The sequence below is a fragment of the Ranitomeya imitator genome, chromosome 1 (assembly GCF_032444005.1).
Source record: "Ranitomeya imitator isolate aRanImi1 chromosome 1, aRanImi1.pri, whole genome shotgun sequence".
Taxonomy (NCBI): domain Eukaryota; kingdom Metazoa; phylum Chordata; class Amphibia; order Anura; family Dendrobatidae; genus Ranitomeya; species Ranitomeya imitator.
The window spans coordinates 106118291-106141208 of NC_091282.1; the positions used below are offsets into that span (position 1 = coordinate 106118291).

General features: G+C 44.3%; 2 protein-coding genes across 5 annotated transcripts in view; one reads left to right on the forward strand and one right to left on the reverse strand.

Moving 5' to 3' along the window:
* SGTB (small glutamine rich tetratricopeptide repeat co-chaperone beta) overlaps positions 1 to 22918 on the reverse strand; it is a 186344-nt gene that overhangs the window by 114179 nt on the left and 49247 nt on the right. The window lies entirely within an intron of this gene.
* Positions 1523 to 22918, forward strand: part of NLN (neurolysin) — a 115338-nt gene continuing 93942 nt past the window's right edge. Inside the window, exons 1-7 of one of the 4 annotated variants that reach the window (XM_069749500.1) lie at positions 1523 to 1606; positions 8831 to 9090; positions 10522 to 10670; positions 11533 to 11640; positions 15145 to 15247; positions 16826 to 16986; positions 17926 to 18061. In XM_069749500.1, coding sequence (XP_069605601.1) covers positions 1572 to 1606; positions 8831 to 9090; positions 10522 to 10670; positions 11533 to 11640; positions 15145 to 15247; positions 16826 to 16986; positions 17926 to 18061 — 952 coding nt within the window. In that variant the 5' untranslated portion in view covers positions 1523 to 1571. Of the gene's footprint in view, positions 1652 to 8830; positions 9091 to 10521; positions 10671 to 11532; positions 11641 to 15144; positions 15248 to 16825; positions 16987 to 17925; positions 18062 to 22918 lie in introns of all 4 variants that reach the window. The other 3 variants (XM_069749485.1, XM_069749507.1, XM_069749491.1) reach the window with 3 other exon arrangements.

Genomic DNA, 22918 nt, shown 5'->3' on the forward strand with positions numbered 1-22918 from the left:
CTATATGTCGCTATTTTAGAACCTTTTTATGTAAAAAATTCTTGTGTGATTTATTGGTTGAAATGAAAAATTGTTAACTTTTTCTGATAAACGAGCATTGACTCAGCCTTTCTTCTTTATACAATGTAATTTTGAGTCGCTAACTTCACAATATGCAATCTGCATATAGATAAAAATAAATGCATCGTAATATATTTGGAGAGTATACATATATCTAATATATAATTGCCTAGAATACTACTTCCTGCAATTTGTGCCAACTTCCGTGGCTTTGTCCAAAGCTAATGTCCGGAGATAATGTCCGGAGATAATGTCCGGAGCTAATGTCCAGAGCTAATGTCCGGAGCTAATGTGCGGAGCTAATGTCCGGAGATAAGTGACGTCAACAGTGTCCAGTGTCTGATTGGTTGCCGCCTGCTGCGAGCGACCAATCAGAAACGTGCCGTACTGTGACACACTCCGCCCGCCATTTTGGTGTGATTTTTGAATTTTTACCTCACAGCAAGTTTCTACTGCGTGGAGGCGGGCCCAGTGACGTTGCTCTTCAAGCTCCTGCCGAATTTCGTAAAAAAAATGATAATACCATTTACCAAAACTATATATATTTAGTTGTGAAGTGGTTCAGTGACATTTTCACACCAATTTTGAACTTTTGTTTGGTGTTTTCTCCATATACTGCCTATTATTTTTGTTATTTCTTACTATTATTTATTAATTGTATTATTCTTACATTTGAATAAATAAAGTATATATGGATTCTAGACTCCCGATTCTTTAGAATCGGGCTGCCATCTAGTATATATATATATATATATATATATATATATATATATATATATATTATCTATAGATGCTCACTTTACTGTCAGACTCTGGTCCTCTCTATCATCGGCTAGATGCTCGTCAGCCTTTATATCTGGGCTCAGTGCAATATTTCAGCCCTCACCTTATCACACCGATGCTGGGCCATACCATTCATGCTTCGCCCTTTGTGCACTCTTATTTCCTCACAGAGTGTAAGCTCTTGTGCACCTCCCTGCTTGAGCTGTAGCATTAGATGATGTAGTGTCTGGTACTGTTTGTACATGTACTCCCTGATCTGTAAAGTGCAGTCTTGTATGTTGATATTGTGTTGTTATTTTCTCGAACATTTCATTTTTCAAGGTCAGAACCGGCCTTGTCTCCATTCATCATTCTTCTAGTCCATCAGTTTCCTGCTATACTGTCAGGTACCACTAGGGGCGTGCTATACTACTACGTAAAATGAATGGCAGGTAAGCTCCGCCCACTACTGTTCTCCTGCGGCCATGTTATCTGTGGGCAAGAAGCGCTCGGGTTGCGTGTGAGCGCGGTGTGAGCAGCTCTCGGTTGTGTCTCAGCCTTGGCTTGGGGAGCATAAAGCTCAGGCTTCTGGAATGTGGACTCTGTTGTGAAGAGCAGAACATTGCGCAGAAGCCGCGGGTGTTGTTTGCGCCGGTTACTAGGGAAACTTGCCCGTAAGAAATATGGCTGCCGGCACGTCCTTGACATGTGGTCGGTAGCCATGGCTGGGAGTGCACGCTGACCCGGCCATGTATGCAGCACGGCTGTGTGTGTGCGCCTGCAGGTACCGACGTGTCAGCCCGGGCTGTCCAGCCGCGCTTTATGGCAGGTGCATGCTGGGACTTGTAGTACTATGCGTGGCTATCCAGGGATAGCTTATTGCGTGCTGGGACTTGTAGTACTGCATACCTGGGGCATCTAGTGATAATATCTTAGTGTGTGCTGGGACTTGTAGTACTACATACCTGGGGCATCTAGTGGTATTATCTTAGTGTGTGCTGGGACTTGTAGTACTACATACCTGAGGGCATCTAGTGATAATATCTTAGTGTGTGCTGGGACTTGTAGTACTACATACCTGAGGGCATCTAGCGGTAGCTTATTGTATGCTGGGATTTGTAGTACTACATACCTTGGGGCATCTAGTGATGAGCTCTTATTGTGTGCTGGGACTTGTAGTACTATATACCTGGGGAAGTATAGTGATAACATGTTATTATATGCTGGGATTTGTAGTATGATGTGCATGGCTATCTAGTGATATCATCTTACTGTATGCTGGGACTTGTAGTACCTGGAATGTAGTGCTGACGTTTATTGTATATACTGACAGATGTTGGTTGTCACACGGTCTCTGGCTCAGTGTATTTAGATCTTGTAGTTTCTCTGGTCACTGAAGAACAATTATAAACGTTTCATCATTTTTTATACTTTATTTGAAAAATACGTCAGGTTTACATAAAGACCCAATATTTTGGGCAGGTGTGTTTGCAAGCATGTCTGTATCAAGAATGTGTCTGTAGGCAGGAAAACGCTGCATAAAAAGTGTTTTGTTTTTTTGCTGTGTTTTGCATGCTTTTTTATGCATTTTTTTCCCCCCATTCAATAGAATGGGTGTAAAACACTGAAAGGGTGTGTTCACACATTGCGTTTTTTGCAACGAAAAAAAAAACAATTTAAAAAAAAAAAAATTATTATGTCCACACGTACGAAAAACACTAATGACGCTCGGACCACACTCTGATCAGAATAATTGGTTACTTTTTTCCTGTATGTGAATGAGGCCTTACTCTGTGGCTCCGTCGTTTGTGTGACGGTACAAACCACGATGCACGGACTGGTCCTGACCCGGTGTAACAGGCCAGATTAACCCCCCTGCCCAGAATATACCCGTGGTTAAAGTGGCCTAGGCCACTCCAGGTCAGAATATACCCCTGCTGCTGTAGATCAGATTTTTCAGCCTTTTGAGAACCATTGAGTGATATAATCAATAACGGGGCCCCAGGCAGTGCACAGAGAGGCCCCAGGTAGCGCACAGGGAGGCCCCAGGCAGAGCACAGGGGCCCCAGGTAGCGCACAGGGCCCCAGGCAGAGCACAGGGGCCTCAGACAGAGCACAGGGGCCCCAGGCAGCCCACGGGACCCCAGGCAGCCCACAGAGGGTCCCAGATAGGGGGCAGAGACAGTGAACAAGGGGGTAAGATATAGCGTGGAAAATAGACAGAGCGCATGTTCCCTGTGCGCTGTCTGGGACCCTCTGTGCGCTATCTGGGATCCATTGTACGCTGTCTGGGACCCCCTTTGTGATGCCTGGGGCCCTGCTCTTGAGTATATCACTCAATCCTGTAAGGCTAGTTTCACATTTGCGTACAGCCGTGCGCATGCGTACGCTCTCAGTGAAGCCTTGACCACTGCTGCGCCCCACCAGTTAAGCTCTGCCCACGTTCTTTTGACGGTGCTGCAACCCGCGGTGAAGGCAACAAGTTGGATTTTCTTGCGTTCACCGAATCGTCAAAACAACGCATACGAACGCAAACATCCGCAGGGCCTGCGTACCCAATGATAAAGATAGGGTACGCATGCGTACCTGGGCGGAGCTTAACTAGCGGGCGCGGCAGAGGGCAGGGCTTCACTAAGAGCATACACAGCCGTGCGCCAATGTGAAACTAGCCTAAGATGTCTAGGGCCCCTGTGCGATGTCTAGGGCCCGTTCTTGAGTACATAACTCAATGGTTCTCATAAGCGTGAAAAATCTGATCTACAGCAGCAGGGGTATATTCTGGCCTGGAGGAGTATAATCTGGCCTAGGTATAATATACCCATGGTCTATACTCCTCTAGGGCAGAACATTAGTGTGTTTTTGCTGCTGTAGTGCTACAGTATATATAGATGCACATACACAAACCATATACCATTTCATGCGGCTTTTGTCAGATTTTCATGCAGTCTGCAGCAGATTTCCCTCTTCCACGTGACACGGAGAAATCTGCTGTGCTTCTGCACAAAAAAATCCACATCGTTGGGATGCGGATTTTGATGCAGATTGACTGCTGATTTTTTTTCCCTGTTGAAAATCAGCAGCAAATCTAGTGCAAGGGAACAGGTGGACTAGACTTATAGCATGTGTTGGAGGCATTACATAGTAACATAGTTAGTAACATAGTTAGTAAGGCCGAAAAAAGACATGTGTCCATCCAGTTCAGCCTATATTCCATCATAATAAATCCCCAGATCTACGTCCTTCTACAGAACCTAATAATTGTATGATACAATATTGTTCTGCTCCAGGAAGACATCCAGGCCTCTCTTGAACCCCTCGACTGAGTTCGCCATCACCACCTCCTCAGGCAAGCAATTCCAGATTCTCACTGCCCTAACAGTAAAGAATCCTCTTCTATGTTGGTGGAAAAACCTTCTCTCCTCCAGACGCAAAGAATGCCCCCTTGTGCCCGTCACCTTCCTTGGTATAAACAGATCCTCAGCGAGATATTTGTATTGTCCCCTTATATACTTATACATGGTTATTAGATCGCCCCTCAGTCGTCTTTTTTCTAGACTAAATAATCCTAATTTCGCTAATCTATCTGGGTATTGTAGTTCTCCCATCCCCTTTATTAATTTTGTTGCCCTCCTTTGTACTCTCTCTAGTTCCATTATATCCTTCCTGAGCACCGGTGCCCAAAACTGGACACAGTACTCCATGTGCGGTCTAACTAGGGATTTGTACAGAGGCAGTATAATGCTATCATCATGTGTATCCAGACCTCTCTTAATGCACCCCATGATCCTGTTTGCCTTGGCAGCTGCTGCCTGGCACTGGCTGCTCCAGGTAAGTTTATCATTAACTAGGATCCCCAAGTCCTTCTCCCTGTCAGATTTACCCAGTGGTTTCCCGTTCAGTGTGTAATGGTGATATTGATTCCTTCTTCCCATGTGTATAACCTTACATTTATCATTGTTAAACCTCATCTGCCACCTTTCAGCCCAAGTTTCCAACTTATCCAGATCCATCTGTAGCAGAATACTATCTTCTCTTGTATTAACTGCTTTACATAGTTTTGTATCATCTGCAAATATCGATATTTTACTGTGTAAACCTTCTACCAGATCATTAATGAATATGTTGAAGAGAACAGGTCCCAATACTGACCCCTGCGGTACCCCACTGGTCACAGCGACCCAGTTAGAGACTATACAATTTATAACCACCCTCTGCTTTCTATCACTAAGCCAGTTACTAACCCATTTACACACATTTTCCCCCAGACCAAGCATTCTCATTTTGTGTACCAACCTCTTGTGCGGCACGGTATCAAACGATTTGGAAAAATCGAGGTATACCACGTCCAATGACTCACCGTGGTCCAGCCTATAGCTTACCTCTTCATTACATTGAACTGACAGTAGATGATGCAGTTCCATCAGTGCATAGTTAATGTTATGTGTTGTAACTTGTTATGTATGTTTCTCCCTCCTCTCTATGATATGTACCTTAAGTTCTCCAGTGTGAGTTCCTATTCTATCCTGATAAGGTATATAAAGTGAACTTGGAACACCTCCAACAACAACAAAAAAAGTTTTCCAATTTTGACAATAATGGAAGGCCAACTATATGATCAGCTTTTGAGATTCTACACTGCAACGGAACAAAAGTACCCCCAGTGGATCTATGATCTACCTCCAGAGAAACGTTCAAATGCCAAGTCCCAGTTTAGACAAACATCTAAGCCATATCGGGCAGAGAAAGTAATAATTTACTATGGAAAAAAGGAGGTTCTCACTAATAGCTGACTGCCAAATATCCTGAAGGCCTGTCACGACAACCCAACTTCTGGTGGCCATTTTGTCAGAGATAAAACATTTGCCAAAATTTCTGACCGTTATTACTGGAAGGGAATGAAGAATGATGTTTACCAACATGTCAAAGCCTGTCAAAAATGTTTTGTCACATGTCCCAAAATCAGGAAAGAAGCTCCACCACTCCACAGTATACCAGTGCCTGGAAAAGTATGGAGCGTAGTTGGGATTGATATGATCGGTCCTCTTCAGGAAACCTCAAACGTCAACAAATATATAGTTGCTGTCACTGATCATTTCTTGAGGTGGACTGAAGCAACAGCTGTTCCAGACAAGAGTGCCATGTCAGTAGCAAAATTTTTGTACACCATTATTTGCCGCTTAGGCTGTATGGACACTCTGATTAGCGACCAGGGAAGAGAGTTTGTGAACTCGATCATCGACAACCTGATGGATCATTTTAAAACAGATCACCGCATTTCATCTGCCTACCACCCACAAACAAATGGCCAGCGGGAACGTGACAATCGAACACTCAAAGAATCTCTTTGCAAGCTTGTCAATGACCAAGGAACCAACTGGGACCAGTTCATCCCTGGTGTTTTGTTTGCCTATCACACATCTGTGCATGCCTCAACCAAGTGCACTCCATTTGAGGTCCTGTATGGACGAAAGGCTAAGCTTCCTGTTGACCTCAATCCATCAGCAAATTATGCTGCAAATTAGGGTATGTGTCCACTTTCAGGATGGCCGGCGGTATCGTCGGAGCGGCTTAGCCGCTCTGCGCTAAGCCCCGCCCCCTTTCTGGGACGCGATGATGCCGGATGTGTTCACAGCACACATCCGGGATCATCGCTCCCCACCATAGGGCCCTGTGCTATATCTTGCGGCGACGGAGCGTCGCCGCAAGATATACGGACATGCTGCGATCTGAAAAGACGCGCAGCATGTCCGGAGTCGCAGGACCGCCGCGTGCGTGTTACCACGCATAGTGGAGACGGGATTTCATTAAATCCCCTCCACTATGCTGTAACATCTGGACGCTGCGTGTCTGACGCTACGGCTCTATGCAGCGTCAGACACGCAGCGTTTACTGCACGTGGACACATACCCTTATGCTGCGGATGTCATGTCTCTTTCAGATGATGCCAACCCTGATGTGCTAAATACACTTACAACCATTCATAACAGGATCCTCTCAACTGTAAGAACCAACATCCATTCTGCTCAGGAACACCAAAAGTGTGCCTTTGATCACCGACACAAGAGCAACAAAGAAATCACTGCTGGCACCATTGTTTATATCAAGAATCAATGTCGTATTGGACCCTACTTAGTTGTGGAATCCTTAGCAAAGGGACTAGTAAAACTTAAGAACAATAAGACTGGCAAGATACTAAGCAACACCTACCATGCCAGCCACCTTAAGAGTTACGAGGATGAAGAGACTTCTCTACCACCCCAGTCCCCTGATGACTGTCCCAGTGACTCTGCCACACAGAAACACCAGCAAACCAAGACTTTCAACCCACTACCAAGTTCAGGAAGAAGTATTTTACCACCACTCTTGACCTTACGTTTAATAGGGTTGTGTACTTTGGAGGCACAAGAGATCTTGGACAACCACGGCGTACATAGAAAACCAAAGGTGATGTGAACTGCTATTTTCGGGCCATCAGCTATTTCCTGACAGGAACAGAGGACAACTACTCCCTTCTCAGAGCTAAAGTCATCCACCACATGAAAACTGACTTGTCCAAAAAACTACAGGGCTACTGTAATCAAGATGTGAATGAATATGTGAACACCTCTGGCATCTCTCGTGATGGAGTCTGGGCAACTGATGCTGAAATCATGGCCACAGCAAATCTGTTGTGACATCGTCATCCACACCAAAGTTGGTGACACCATGAATTGCTTGACCTATCCCGCAAGCTTCAATCTGCAGTCAACAACAGAACATGCATTTTATCTTGAAAACAATCATGATCATTTTAATGTTGTTATCAGTGATTACCTTTGAATATTTATATTGTAGTGTCCTGTCACCAGCCATGTGTACGATTATCAGCTGAAAGCCTCTCTGGAACCAATAATCGCCCCAAGTAAAAGTACCTTTATAAGTTGAAGTTTCAGAATGTTATAACTTTTATTATATCCTGAACAGTTTTTTTATGAACAGTGAAGGTTTTCAAGTTGAAGTAAAAAAAAAAGTATGTGTTTAGAGTTTTAAATAAAATGTTGAAAAATTATGTAATTCTTGAGTATATCACTCAATGGTGCTCATAAACGTGAAAAATCTGATCTTTAATATGCTTTAATCTTTAATATACTCAAGAACGGGGCCACAGACATCACACAGGGGTTCCTAAACAGCACACATGGGATCCCAGACATCGCACTGGGGGCAGAAACAGCGCACAGGGGCCCTGCGCGCTGTCTCTTCCCCCTTGCACACTGTCACTTCCCCCTCCCTTGTGCACTGTCTCTGCCCCCTTGTGCGCTGCCTGGGGCTCTGTGTGCTGCCTGGGTCCCCGTTCACTGTCTCTTCCCCCCTTGCACGCTGTCTCTGCCACTCCGTGTGCTGCCTGGTGCCCTGTGCTCTGCCTGGGGCCCCATTCGCTGTCTCTGCCCCGTGTGCTCTGCCTGGGGCCCCGTGTGCGCTGCCTGGGGCCCCGTGTGCGCTGCCTGGGGCCCCGTGTGCGCTGCCTGGGGCCCCGTGTGCGCTGCCTGGGTCCCCTGTGCGCTGTTTGGGCCCCCGTGTGCTGCTAGGGGGCCCCTGTGTGTTGCCTGGGACCTCGTTTGCTGACTGGGGCCCTGTGTGCTGCCTAGGGCCCCAAGCGTGCTGCCTGGGGCCCCTGGGTGTTGCCTGGGTCGCCGTTATTAATAATGTCACTCAATGGTTCTCAAAAACCTGAAAAATCTGATCTGCAGTAGCTGGGGTATATTCTGACCTGGAGGGGTATAAACTGGACTAGTCCAATTTCTACCCCGGGGTATAGTTTGGGCTAGGCCAGAATATACCCGGGGTATAATCTGTCCTAGGCCACTTTAACCCTGGGTATATTCTGGGTGGGGGGTTAATCTGGCCTGTTACACCGGATTGTCTCAATTTGGCCCTGTTTTATTCCAATTATAAATTGGCCATTTATTGTGTGATTTATTGTATTATTTGCTATTTGCTCACTACAATATTATTCCATTCTTCACAGCAGGTTACAGAGCAGGAGATTCCTATGTAAAGTGACAATGGGCTCAGAAATGCCCAAATCCATGAGAATGGCTTCTAGTCTGGTGGCCGATAAGAGTCTTCTGCGGTGGGACTTGTCCCCGGAGGATATTCACAGCAGGACTGAGGAACTTATCACAAGGACTAAGAGCGTGTATGACACAGTCGCAGCACTGGAGCTTGAGAAAGTCACATATGAAAACACTGTCAAAGTGTTAGCCAACCTGGAGCTGGAATACGCAGGTAATGGTCATCACGTTAAAGGGGGTTTCCACTAATTTTTAACATTTTATGGAGGGTCAGAATCTGCTTACAAGAAAGAAACCACATTTGTCCTTTAAACCCTCCCACGGCTATATCAGTGGTCTCTGCGGAATCTGGAAATGTTGACATCCCGACCACCATGCACCGGACCCTGCAGCCCATCTGGTCAGGTGTTCAGGATGTCATCCATGCCGGTCGCGGAAGAGACCATAGGAGCCGCAGGTAAGTAATACCGGTAATTACTTTATTCTTTGCGTTGTAATAATCTCTAGTCTGCATAGAACTTTTAATATTAGCATAAAAGCCCTTTATAGTGAGCTGAGGGCATCAAGTAAAGGAAACACTAGAATACCGCATCCTATATGTCACTGAATGAAATATTCTAGTTGCAAATCTTTATTCATTACACTAGATGGTGGCCCGATTCTAACGCATCGGGTATTCTAGAATATGTATGTAGTTTATTTATGAAGTTTTCAGAATAATGCAATTTATACACAGGATTCGGCCGGCCGGGCGCAACCAATTAGCGAAGCGTGGTTCAAATTCTGCGCCAATTCGCAGCCGGACTGCGCCAGTCACTGATTGTTCGTGGCTGGGTGTGACCAATCAGTGAATCCAGGGCCTGCTCCAGGTTTTTGAGGGCCCCGGGCGAAAGAGTCTCAGTGGGCCCCCCTATTTAACACATACCACGATTCATGATGCACAGTACAGCAAAGAAATATAGCACAGCCAAGTAGCATATAGCACACGTAGTATATAGCACAGACACGTAATATATTGCACAGAGACGTAGTATATAACACAGCCGACGTAGTATATTGCCCAGCCATATAATATATACCACAGCCACGTAGTATATAGCACAGAGACTTAGTATATAACACAGCCCATGAAGTATATAACACAGGCCACGTAGTATAGAGCACAGCGATGTAGTATATAAAACAGCCCACGTAGTATATAGCAATGTGGGCACCATATCACTGTTAAAAAAAAAAAAAAAAGAATTAAAATAAAAAAAAATAGTTATATACTCACCTTCCATCAGCCCCCCAGATCCAGCCCAAACGTTTACTGATGCTCCTCGCTATGCTCCGGTCCCAAGAGTGCATTGCGGTGATGATGACGTAGCGGTACAGGTACTTAGTGGACCCTTGGTGTCGTCAAACATTTAAGTTTTTTCTGCTTTAAAAAATGAAGCTTAATGATTCCAGGGTGGTGTAAGAAGTAAGAACCCCCAAAACTATACTCTCCTCCCAGACTGACACCACTCCTCCACACTCGGATCTGTCCCTGGCGTTGGGTTCCGGCATCATGTGATAAATGTCTTCCTTAGTTGCTGTTGTCCCTTGACACGTCATAGCCACAGTCCCACTAACCGTAACTTTCATTACGGTCTCTCAACAGTGGAGCGAAGCTTGTTAGATTTCCCCCAGCACGTGTCCCCTCGCAGGGAGCTGCGGATGGCCAGCACGCAGGCCGATAAAAGGCTGTCTGATTTTGATGTTGAAATGAATATGAGAGAAGACATATTTAGAAGAATTCTCCATTTTCACGTGAGTAAAGTATCCAAACTCCTTGCAAAAGCAAAGAAGCTAGACGGATCCTGTGATTGAGCCACCTTCAGAGCAGAGCTTACAAGCTCCATAGCAAACCGCTTGTAAGCGCTGCACTGCAATCACTGGTGGTGTTCATGTTGTAAGACGAATGTAGCTTTGCTGCCATAGACTTGCAGTGCTAGTTGGGTACGGCTGCGGACTTGCCTGCAGCGTGTGATTTTCCTGTTTCCTTACATTTCAGTCGCAGAACGTTGCACGATTGTTTTTGTCCATGTCTTGTCTGAGAGGCGCTGTCAGATGAGCCGCTGTGCATCCCTAACCGTAATGTTCCGCATACCTTGCCTTTAAGGATCATCCTCATGCGTCCTCTTTGGGAGTGCGCCGCTCCCCAGCCTCTCGGCTTCCTGTTTGCTGGGCGGACGTCTCGCTCCTTATCTGTACCGGCTCGCGGGACCGCTAATGCAGGCCAGATCATGTGCTGCAGTCATCCGGTCACTGCTTGCGGAGCTCCATTTAGAAGAACATGGTCTGCAACCTAGACAGGAGCGATCATTAAACACTTACTAATCCCTCCGTGGGTGAGAGCAAAGAGGATTTATATTAAGATTATGTTTACAAAGTTGATTGCTTCTACAAGCATTTTGCCAATTTTAACAATTGATGTTGAAACAACCCCATTAACAAGACATGAATGAGCTAAAAACATCTTCAGTTTCTCACAAGGTCCTCATATCCAGAAGCCCTGGACACCAGCCTACTGCTCGTTGCTTCTAACCTGACCTTAGATCACCATAAACCCCTATAGGGACAGGTGTATACTGTCGGTGACAATACAGCAACATGTATATATTGTTTCTAGAAAACACAAGACCCGGAGGAGCTGCAGCCGGAGGTGAGACGATTCTTGGAGAAGTCCGTTCAGCTTGGAAGACGCAGTGGACTCCATCTTCCTACAGAAGTACAGAGTGTGAGTATTACCAGAAATGTGTGTTTTCTGCACGTGAAAAATCTGGGTTTTGCGTTATTTTTTTTCTCCTGTCGCTGCTGAGCATAAAATACATTTATGGATGGCAACCAGACCATGGGTTTTGGAGTTCACCAAGGTGAAGGTTCTCCTGCTGTTGAACAAGACTGCATCCTACTAAATATGTTGGGCCTCATTCAGACTTAAGTTTTTCTCTTACTGGCGTTATCGGCGTTTTTCACAGATGGCACACGATCCTATGATGAGTTACGGGACTTTTCACATGTCCAGGTTTTTTTTTTAGCAGACTGAGTGGTCTGTGCAAAATTGTGGAGAAATGTCCAATATTGATACAAGTGTCAGATCAAAGTCGCCCATGCAAGTCTATGGATGCATGAAAAAAATCGAGCGGCACTTGGAGGCCATATACATATGTGTTGTCTGTTTTTCATGCACTGATAGATGGGGATAATCTGGAGAAACTTTTTTTTTTTATTATTCTTATCAGAGAAAAATTAGTGAATCTTAGACCAAATTCTAAAGTTAGAAATTGACACATTGAATGACCGCTGATGAGTCGGACCGATATTCTCGTACAAAAATATCAATGACATCTGACTGGGCCCTTACATGCAGCTTACAGTAAAGAGATCACTTGTGCCACCTAGTGGCTCTTGTAGGATATGTTTCAGTGACACCTTTAAAGTATTATCCTTACAAAAATATATACGGTATATACAAGATGGTGGCCCGATTCTAACGCATCGGGTATTCTAGAATATGCATGTCCACGTAGTATATTGCCCAGCCACGTAGTATATTGCCCAGCCACGTAGTATATTGCCCAGCCACGTAGTACAGTTAGGGCCAGAAATATTTGGACAGTGACACAATTTTCGCGAGTTGGGCTCTGCATGCCACCACATTGGATTTGAAATGAAACCTCTACAACAGAATTCAAGTGCAGATTGTAACGTTTAATTTGAAGGGTTGAACAAAAATATCTGATAGAAAATGTAGGAATTGTACACATTTCTTTACAAACACTCCACATTTTAGGAGGTCAAAAGTAATTGGACAAATAAACATAACCCAAACAAAATATTTTTATTTTCAATATTTTGTTGCAAATCCTTTGGAGGCAATCACTGCCTTAAGTCTGGAACCCATGGACATCACCAAACGCTGGGTTTCCTCCTTCTTAATGCTTTGCCAGGCCTTTACAGCCGCAGCCTTCAGGTCTTGCTTGTTTGTGGGTCTTTCCGTCTTAAGTCTGGATTTGAGCAAGTGAAATGCATGCTCAATTGGGTTTAGATCTGGAGATTGACTTGGCCATTGCAGAATGTTCCACTTTTTGGCACTCATGAACTCCTGGGTAGCTTTGGCTGTATGCTTGGGGTCATTGTCCATCTGTACTATGAAGCGCCGTCCAATCAACTTTGCAGCATTTGGCTGAATCTGGGCTGAAAGTATATCCCGGTACACTTCAGAATTCATCCGGCTACTCTTGTCTGCTCTTATGTCATCAATAAACACAAGTGACCCAGTGCCAGTGAAAGCCATGCATGCCCATGCCATCACGTTGCCTCCACCATGTTTTACAGAGGATGTGGTGTGCCTTGGATCATGTGCCGTTCCCTTTCTTCTCCAAACTTTTTTCTTCCCATCATTCTGGTACAGGTTGATCTTTGTCTCATCTGTCCATAGAATACTTTTCCAGAACTGAGCTGGCTTCTTGAGGTGTTTTTCTGCAAATTTAACTCTGGCCTGTCTATTTTTGGTATTGATGAATGGTTTGCATCTAGATGTGAACCCTTTGTATTTACTGTCATGGAGTCTTCTCTTTACTGTTGACTTAGAGACAGATACACCGACAGATACACCTACTTCACTGAGAGTGTTCTGGACTTCAGTTGATGTTGTGAACGGGTTCTTCTTCACCAAATTAAGTATGCGGCGATCATCCACCACTGTTGTCATCCGTGGACGCCCAGGCCTTTTTGAGTTCCCAAGCTCACCAGTCAATTCCTTTTTTCTCAGAATGTACCCAACTGTTGATTTTGCTACTCCAAGCATGTCTGCTATCTCTCTGATGGATTTTTTCTTTTTTTTCAGCCTCAGGATGTTCTGCTTCACCTCAATTGAGAGTTCCTTTGACCGCATGTTGTCTGCTCACAGCAACAGCTTCCAAATGCAAAACCACACACCTGGAATCCACCCCTGACCTTTTAACTACTTAATTGATTACAGGTTAACGAGGGAGACGCCTTCAGAGTTAATTGCAGCCCTTAGAGTCCATTGTCCAATTACTTTTGGTCCCTTGAAAAAGAGGACGCTATGCATTACAGAGCTATGATTCCTAAACCCTTTCTCCGATTTGGATGTGGAAACTATCATATTGCAGCTGGGAGTGTGCACTTTCAGCCCATATTATATATATAATTGTATTTCTGAACATGTTTTTGTAAACAGCTAAAATAACAAAACTTGTGTCACTGTCCAAATATTTCTGGCCCTAACTGTATATTGCCCAGCCCTCATAGTATATTGCCCAGCCCGCGTAGTATATTGCCCAGCCCGCGTAGTACATTGCACAGCCACATAGTATATTGCACAGCCACGTAGTATATTGCCCAGCCCGCGTAGTACATTGCCCAGCCCGCGTAGTACATTGCCCAGCCCACGTAGTATATAGCAATGTGGGCATCATATCCCTGTTAAAAAAAAAGAATTAAAATAAAAAATAGTTATATACTCACCTTCCATTGGCCCCTGGATCCAGGAAGTGTTTACCGATGTTCCTCGCGCGCTCCGGTTTCAAGAGTGCATTCCGGTCTCGCGAGATGATGACGTAGCGGTCTCGCGAGACCGCTACGTCATCATCTCGCGACATTGCAATGCATGGACTGGTTACCGGAGCGTCGCGAGGAGCGGGAAAGGCGCCGGAAGTTGAGTATATGATGATTTTTTATTTTTTTTATTTTTGTTTTACAGGCTAAATCTGGCTAATGTTTAAAAAAACTGATCCGACCTAAATTGCGAGAGAGAGAGAGAGAGGTGAATGAAAGAGAGAGAGAGGTGAATGAATGAATATCCGGCCGCCACATTCATGGTTTCACACGTCCGTTTCATGTGTTTTTGGCTGATTCCATCTATGTGCGTTTTTTTCCGCCGAACAAGAAACGTTGCAGTGGACGTTTTGTCTGTCCACCGGAAAAGACTATTTGGATGGATCCGGCAAAAAACTGATGAAACGTGTGGCCATCAGGCACAATCCGGCGCTAATACAAGCCTATGGGAAAAAAAACGGATCCGGCGTAAAAAAAAAACGGATCCGTTTTTTAAAAAAATTGCCGGATTGTGCCTGAAACAAAAAGCCTGATGTGTGAAAGTAGCCTAAGAGGATATGGACATAAGTGGGGTGTATTTTCTATGTAGAATTTGGGGGAATTTATCAATTATACCTTTCTTGAATTTTTAAAGTATTTTTTTGTTTATTTTACCTAGGAGATAAAAAACATGAAAAAAAAGATCAGTGAGCTAAGTATTGACTTCAACAAAAATCTGACAGAGGACAACACGTGTCTCCTTTTCACTAAAGCGGACCTCGGTACGTCTGTTACTTCAGCAGCCTTACTGTATTAAATGTGTCTAACTCTGAATTTTATAATCATCCACTGCTGATGATCTGTGCAGCAAGACCTGGATATTTACTAGTACACCATAAAAAGGGTGCTGTTTCTAGAAAAACTGTAGACTGTTTTAGTGATGCTACTTGGGAAGGTCTTATTTTTTTGTGCCATGACTTGGTCGTCGCTCCATCAGATTGAAAGGAAAACAAAAAATCTTCCTCTATCAGTAGTGGTTGAGCATGCGCGGTGTTTACAAGCTTTTTTTTTTAATAGTTTGTAAACGCTTATCTAAATCAGGCCTGATCACTGGAGCGCTCGATCTGGCCAAATGTAGTGCCTCTCCAATAATGTAAAGGCAAGGGTTAACAGCATCCGAGAGGGCACGTTTCCAGCCAGTGGCACAACCATACTGTTGGTCTTAACTGTCAGTCTTCAGGAGCATACCGCTCCCAAAACACAGGAATGTATGACTTGTATCCTGCATTTGCACAAGTTTTGATTTCTCTCTGAGCTAGTGGGTAGAGACTAGCTGCTACAATGTCTCCCATACACAGTACACACAAATATGAAGGATTCTTATGGTTCTTGCTTGACATAGCATCCTCAGAAGCAGCAGTAGCATGGTAGACATTACATAGCAGTATTGAGCAGTGTAACTGTGAAACAAGCACTGGGGTGAGTTAAAGGATATTCTTTAATGAGGCACAAGTTTGTTTTTTGTTTTTTTTTTACTTAAATGCTGATACTTTTAGGCTAAAAAAATGTTTGCAATTGGGTGTAACTAATTAGCTTTCCCATGCTTTGTTTCGCTGCACATTGCTGACTGCCGAGCAAGTTAGCTAAGAAGCCTTCACAGAGCTCATTCCGATGGGGAATTTGTAACTTTGATCTGTCTTTTTCTGAACTCTGTCAGCTGGATAATGACCACATCAAAGTTCAGTTCATGAATGTGATCATAATGGGCATTGCTTTAAAGAAAAATAAAAAAACCTCTGTGCAGTCCCAGGCCAAGCACTAGGGCACAAAGGTCAATCAGCTTCTGTGTTCGCCCTCAATGATAAGTAAAAAATAAATAAATAAAATTGCATCCTTTTAGAATAAAGTCAAGGACCTTTGCCAATTTAAAGCTGTGGGACAAGTTTACCTTCTTTTTCAGACATGGATCTGATCTTTTCCTTGATACTAGGGCCTCCGATTCATCAAAATGATTGCCCCAGAATTCAGTTGTAATCCTTTTCAAAAGTCACAACGTTTTTTCACAACCTAGAGTTGCACAAAAATATAGCGACTTGTCGTTTTTGCGCCAGTTTTGCCAAGCGGTGCAGCGCACGCCACTTGTCCGATGCTTTTGATTCATTGAGAGGCAAGAGCCTCTTATTGAATCAAGCGCCTCTGACTCCAGCATGCCCCCCTCATCAAGACTGGCATGAAAATTATATGCCCTTATTTGCAGAACTTGTATAGGCAAACATTAGTCATCTCCACGCGGATAGCATTATATTTGTAACAATCTACAAATTCACTAACATTGGTCTGTGCCCTGGGTTATTTTGCAGAGGGTCTTCCTACTGACTTCATTGACAGCCTAGAAAAAACAGGCGGCAACAATTACAAAGTAACTCTCCAGTATCCACATTATTTTCCTATTGTTAAGAAATGCTCGGTTCCCGAAACTAGGAGGAAATTGGAAGCTGCTTTCAACAGTAGGTGTATGGAAGTGAGTACAACGTGTCTTAGCCATCATGTACATATCGTAATCATAGTAGTATTGCACACATAATTTAATTTAGACCATGTGAGGCTGGCATATTTACTCTTAAAATCAACGTCAGCATCGCTCCATAATCCATCTTGACAGTACAATACAGTCATGGTGGTGGTTTAGGTTGACTAAGTCAGCTGTAAGGTTCTCTTTAAAGTGTCATTCCCACAATTACATTATTTTTAACAAAGCACAGTATCAGCATTTTTATTCTTAATATATAGACCAAGCCTGACATAAGTTTTCTTTTCAATCTTTTTTTTTTTTGCATCTTCTTTTGTCCCTTTGTGCATGTAGAGAACTGAATGGGCAATCCTTTATCTGCTAAAATTGGGTTTCCTAGCAGCACCCTGCTTCTCTGTAGTGCTGCACAGCCCTCCCTCTGCTCTCCTACATAGATTACCAAGTTCCCACACCTTTTCCACTGCAGTTCTTGAGAAGTAGGACAGAGTGCATCATTGTCTTTCATATTACAGATCTAAAAATACATATTTGTCATATGGATATTGTAATAATGTAAAATATGGATCTCCATATGCTTCCATGAACCTTGCTTCAAATGTTCCTCCAGTCAATGACTGGAGTAAGACTTCTGGTGATAAACACCACAGCTCATCATGAATAAGACTAATTAGATGAGCTGTGGCATCAAACCCTTGTCCTGCCCCAGCTCTGCTCCTTTTGGTATGATAAAAGTCGTAAGAGCAAAATTGCTTTGATGAATGGGGACCTTATTTGATATTAGTACGACTAAGAGGTATGCAAACTTATGGCTTTAACTTTACATAGTGGAAGCATTTAAAAAAAAAAAAAAACTAGAGTAAGAAACTATTTAGTAAGTGTTCAGATGCTTAGTATACAACATTTTATGCTGTGAAGTTTTCTTTCTTTTAGGAGAACACTAAAATACTTGAAGAAATGATTACCCTGCGGTCTAAACTGTCCGAGCTTCTGGGATACCGGACACATGCCGATTTTGTACTTGAATTGAACACTGCTAAAAACACGAGCAACGTATCTGGCTTTCTAGGTGAGTTGTGGGTATGAGATTTTCTAGAACCTTGTCTGTTTATAATTTTAACAAATGTACAGGAAATATAAATATAGGCAATAAGTTCTGTGTTGTTTTTTTTTGAACCGTGTGAAAGAACAGTCGAGTTCTGTTCTGTACATTGTTTACATCCGACCTCTGCTGGAGCTGCAAAAAGCTCACCGGTTTGGGTACCAGGAGTCGGACCCCCAATCTATTAACAACCTACTCTAAAGGCCCCATATACATTTGATTAAAGTTGGCCAAACCCACCAATATCAGTGTGCTCAGGTGATAGTTTAATATATGTGGAATACTCCCGACTCTCTTCTTGATGTGCGGGAATTTAAATTTCAGTGCATGACACTTGGTATTTAGGAGAGAAGAATTGTGTGGTCGTGGCTTTCTCTGCTCTCCAGTAGGAAAGCATATACAGTGGCTTGCAAAAGTATTCACCCGCATGTCGTTTTTTGTGTTTTGCTCTCTCACAACCTGAAATTTCACTGTTTTTTTTTTCTTTTCTTTTGCGGGTTTGCATCAGTTCATGTAAAGAACATTCCCACGTCTGTGAACATTTTGTTTTCTTTTTATTGTGAAGTAAACAATAAATAGGACAAAATATCTGAAGACTTCAGTGTGCATAATTATTCAACCCCCAAAAGCCAGTACTTTGTAGAGCAGTGGTCCCCAACCTTTCTGACTTTGAGAGCCACATTCAGCTTAGAGAGAGGGTCGCGAGCCACATTCAGCACTGACAGGGTCGCGAGCCGCATCCAGCTCCCACCCCCTTCAAAGTAGTGTCAACCAAAGCCCCTACATTACAGAAATCACTCCAGAGCAGTACACTGAGATCCAGGGGTTCCCACAATACCTCCATTCAGTATTCTCCCAACACACTGTCACATCCAGCTTGAGCACCTCCTCTGACAGGTAGTACAAACCTCCAGCGTACCTAAAACATCTCTAAACCCCTAAGACCAGTAAATGTGCATCCAGATCTGCAATTCTGTGCAGGGCTACTCACAAAATTCACCATTTTGAGATGTGCTTTTCATACCTGTTTGCTAGACCTGGACCAATGCATCAAGCTGACAGACAGTCGCGAGCCACAATTCATGGGGCCGCAAGCCACATGTGGCTCCCGAGCTACAGGTTGGGGAGCCCTGTTGTAGAGCCTCCTTTAGCGGCAGTTACAGCTGCAAGTTGCTTTGGATAAGTCTCCATGCGCTTTCCACTGAGATTTTTTTTCCATTCCTCAGGGAAAAATTGCTCCAGCTCCTTGAAGTTAGATGTTTTCCTCTGATAAACAGCAATCTTCAAGTCTGACCACAGATTCTCAATTGAGCTATGGTCCGGGCTTTGACAAGGCCACTCCAAAACATTTACACATTTCTCTTTATACTACTTGTGTTGCTTTAGCAGTATGCTTTGGGTCATTGTCTTGTTGGAAGGTGAACCTCTGTCCCAGTCTCAAATCTTTGACAGACTGAAATAGGTTTTGCTCAAGAATATCCCTGTATGTTGCACCATCCATCTTCCCCTCCACCGATTTTCCTGTCCATTCTGCCGAGAAACATCCCCACTGCATGATGCTTCTACCTCCATGTTTCACTGTGGGAATGGTGTTCTTGGGCTAATTAGCGGTCTTGGTTTGGCGCCAGACATAGCATTTACCTTGGTGGCCAAAAAGTTCAATTTTGGTCTCATCTGACCAGAGCACCTTCCTCCATACATTTGGGGACTCTCCCACATGTCTTTTGGCAAACTCAAAGCGAGACTTAAAGTTGTGTGTAAGTAAAGGCTTTTTTCTGCCCACTCTTCCATAAAGGCCACCTCGATGGAGTGTATGGCTTATTGTGGTTGTATGGACAGATACTCCAGTCTCTGCTTGGGAACTCTGCAGCTCCTCCAGGGTTAACTTTGGCCTCTCTTTTTTTATAACCCAACCCTGACCTGTTATTCTTAACAACTGTCACGGGTTTACCGCAACAGGAGGGTCAGAAGACCACAGCGTCTGATTTCATGTACTCCTGCATTGATTAATATTAAGGAGACGTGCTTCTAAACGGTGCAGGTTTTCGGTCAACAGTGCACAGCTTAAACAGTTTAGCTTGGAGTCTCTGAAGCTTCCTTGCACGGATGATCTCAGCTGTGCAGTTATGGCCACTCCTGTTATGATCTGGTGATTTAGGAACAACCTGAGACAAGCTCTGAAGGAGGTGGTATCTGTACTGACCGCAGACCCTGAATCTAGCAGCGCAACTAGAAATAGCCGTGGGGGGTACCTGACGCTCCCTAGACCCCTCGGCACAGCCTAAGATCTAACTTCCCCTAAAGATGGAAACAGGAAACCTATTTTGCCTCAGAGAAAATCCCCAAAGGAAAGATAGCCCCCCACAAATATTGACGGTGAGAGGAGGGGAAAATAACATACGCAGAGATGAAATCAGATTTTAGCATAGGAGGCCAGTCTAGCTTGATAGATAGGACAGGAAAGGATACTGTGCGGTCAGTATAAAAACTACAAAACAATCCACACAGAGTTTACAAAATCTCCACACCTGACTAAAGGTGTGGAAGGTAAATCTGCTTCCCAGAGCTTCCAGCTAACAGAAAAAATCCATAATGACAAGCTGGACAAAAATAGAATGCACAGAACAATAAGTCCACAACATGTGGACTGAAATGAGCAAAGCCAGAACTTATCTTTGCAGAACTAGTCAGGAAACCAGGAGAATCCAAGCAGAGATGTGAATCCAGCCAGAGAACATTGTCAAGTGGCATAGGCTGAAGACTAGAGCCAGGTTAAATAGCAGAGCCAGGAGAGACGATTAGTGAAAGCAGCTGCAAAGCTAAACCCAAGGAGCGGCAGTTCCACTCAAAACCACCAGAGGGAGCCCAAGGGCAGAATTCACAAAAGTGCCATTTACAACCACCGGAGGGAGCCCAAGAACGGAATTCACAACAGTACCCCCCCCTTGAGGAGGGGTCACCGAACCCTCACCAGAGCTCCCAGGCCGATCAGGACGAGCCAAGTGAAAAGCACGAACCAAATCGGTAGCATGGACATCGGAGGCAACAACCCAAGAATTATCCTCCTGGCCATAACCCTTCCACTTGACAAGATACTGGAGCCTCCGCCTCGAAAAACGAGAATCCAAAATCTTCTCAACCTCATATTCCAACTCTCCCTCAACCAACACCGGGGCAGGAGGGTCAACCGAGGGAACAACGGGCACCAAATCTCCGCAACAAAGATCTATGGAAAACATTATGAATGGCAAAAGAGGCTGGAAGAGCCAAACGAAAAGAGACCGGATTAATAATTTCAGAAATTTTATAATGACCAATAAACCGAGGCTTAAACTTAGGAGAAGAAGCCTTCATAGGAACATGACGAGAAGACAACCAAACCAAATCCCCCACACGAAGCCGGGGGCCAACACACCGACGGCGGTTAGCAAAACGTTGAGCCCTTTCCTGAGACAACGTCAAATTGTCCACCACATGAGTCCAAATCTGCTGCAGCCTGTCCACCACAGAATCAACACCAGGACAATCAGAAGGCTCAACCTGCCCAGAAGAAAAACGAGGATGAAAACCAAAATTACAAAAGAAAGGTGAAACCAAAGTAGCCGAACTAGCCCGATTTATTAAGGGCAAACTCGGCCAATGGCAAGAAAGACACCCAATCATCCTGATTAGCAGACACAAAGCATCTCAAATAGGTCTCCAAGGTCTGATTAGTTCGCTCAGTTTGGCCATTAGTCTGAGGATGAAACGCCGAAGAAAAAGACAAATCAATGCCCATCCTAGCACAAAAGGCCCGCCAAAATCTAAAGACAAACTGAGAACCTCTGTCAGACACAATATTCTCCGGAATGCCATGCAAACGAACCACATGCTGAAAAAAACAATGGAACCAGATCTGAGGAGGAAGGCAACTTAGGCAAAGGTACCAAATGGACCATTTTAGAGAACCGGTCACAAACAACCCAGATAACAGACATCTTCTGGGAAACAGGAAGATCCGAAATAAAATCCATGGAAATATGCGTCCAGGGCCTCTCAGGGACCGGCAAAGGCAAAAGCAACCCACTAGCGCGGGAACAGCAAGGCTTGGCCCGGGCGCAAGTCCCACAGGACTGCACAAAAGCATGCACATCGCAAGACAAGGAAGGCCACCAAAAGGACCTAGCAACCAAATCTCTGGTACCAAAAATCCCAGGATGACCAGCCAACACTGAACAATGAACCTCAGAAATTACTTTACTTGTCCATCTATCAGGAACAAACCGCTTCCCCACTGGACAGCGGTCAGGCCTATCAGCCTGAAATTCCTGAAGCACCCGGCGCAAATCAGGGGAGATAGCAGAAAGAATCACCCCTCCTTAAGAATGCCAACCGGCTCAATGACTCCAGGAGAATTAGGCGAAAAACTCCTAGAGAGGGCATCAGCCTTAACATTCTTAGATCCCGGAAGATACGAGACCACAAAATCAAAACGGGAGAAAAACAGGGACCATCGAGCCTGTCTAGGATTCAGCCGCTTCCTGAGCTTGACACAGGGCCAACAGTGTTTTCTCAGCATGCTCTACAGAGTTAGGTTCGTCATACAATAATCCGTGCGCTTGAAAAAATGCGTCTACATTCAATAATGCCGGATTCCCTGTTTCAAGAGAAAAAGCCCGGTCTTGCGGATCACCATGCAGCAAGGATATGATGATTTTCACCTGCTGAATGGGATCACCTGAAGAACGGGGTTTCAAAGCAAAAAACAATTTGCAGTTATTTTTAAAGTTCAAAAACTTGGATCTGTCCCCAAAGAACAAATCCGGAGTAGGAATTCTGGGCTCT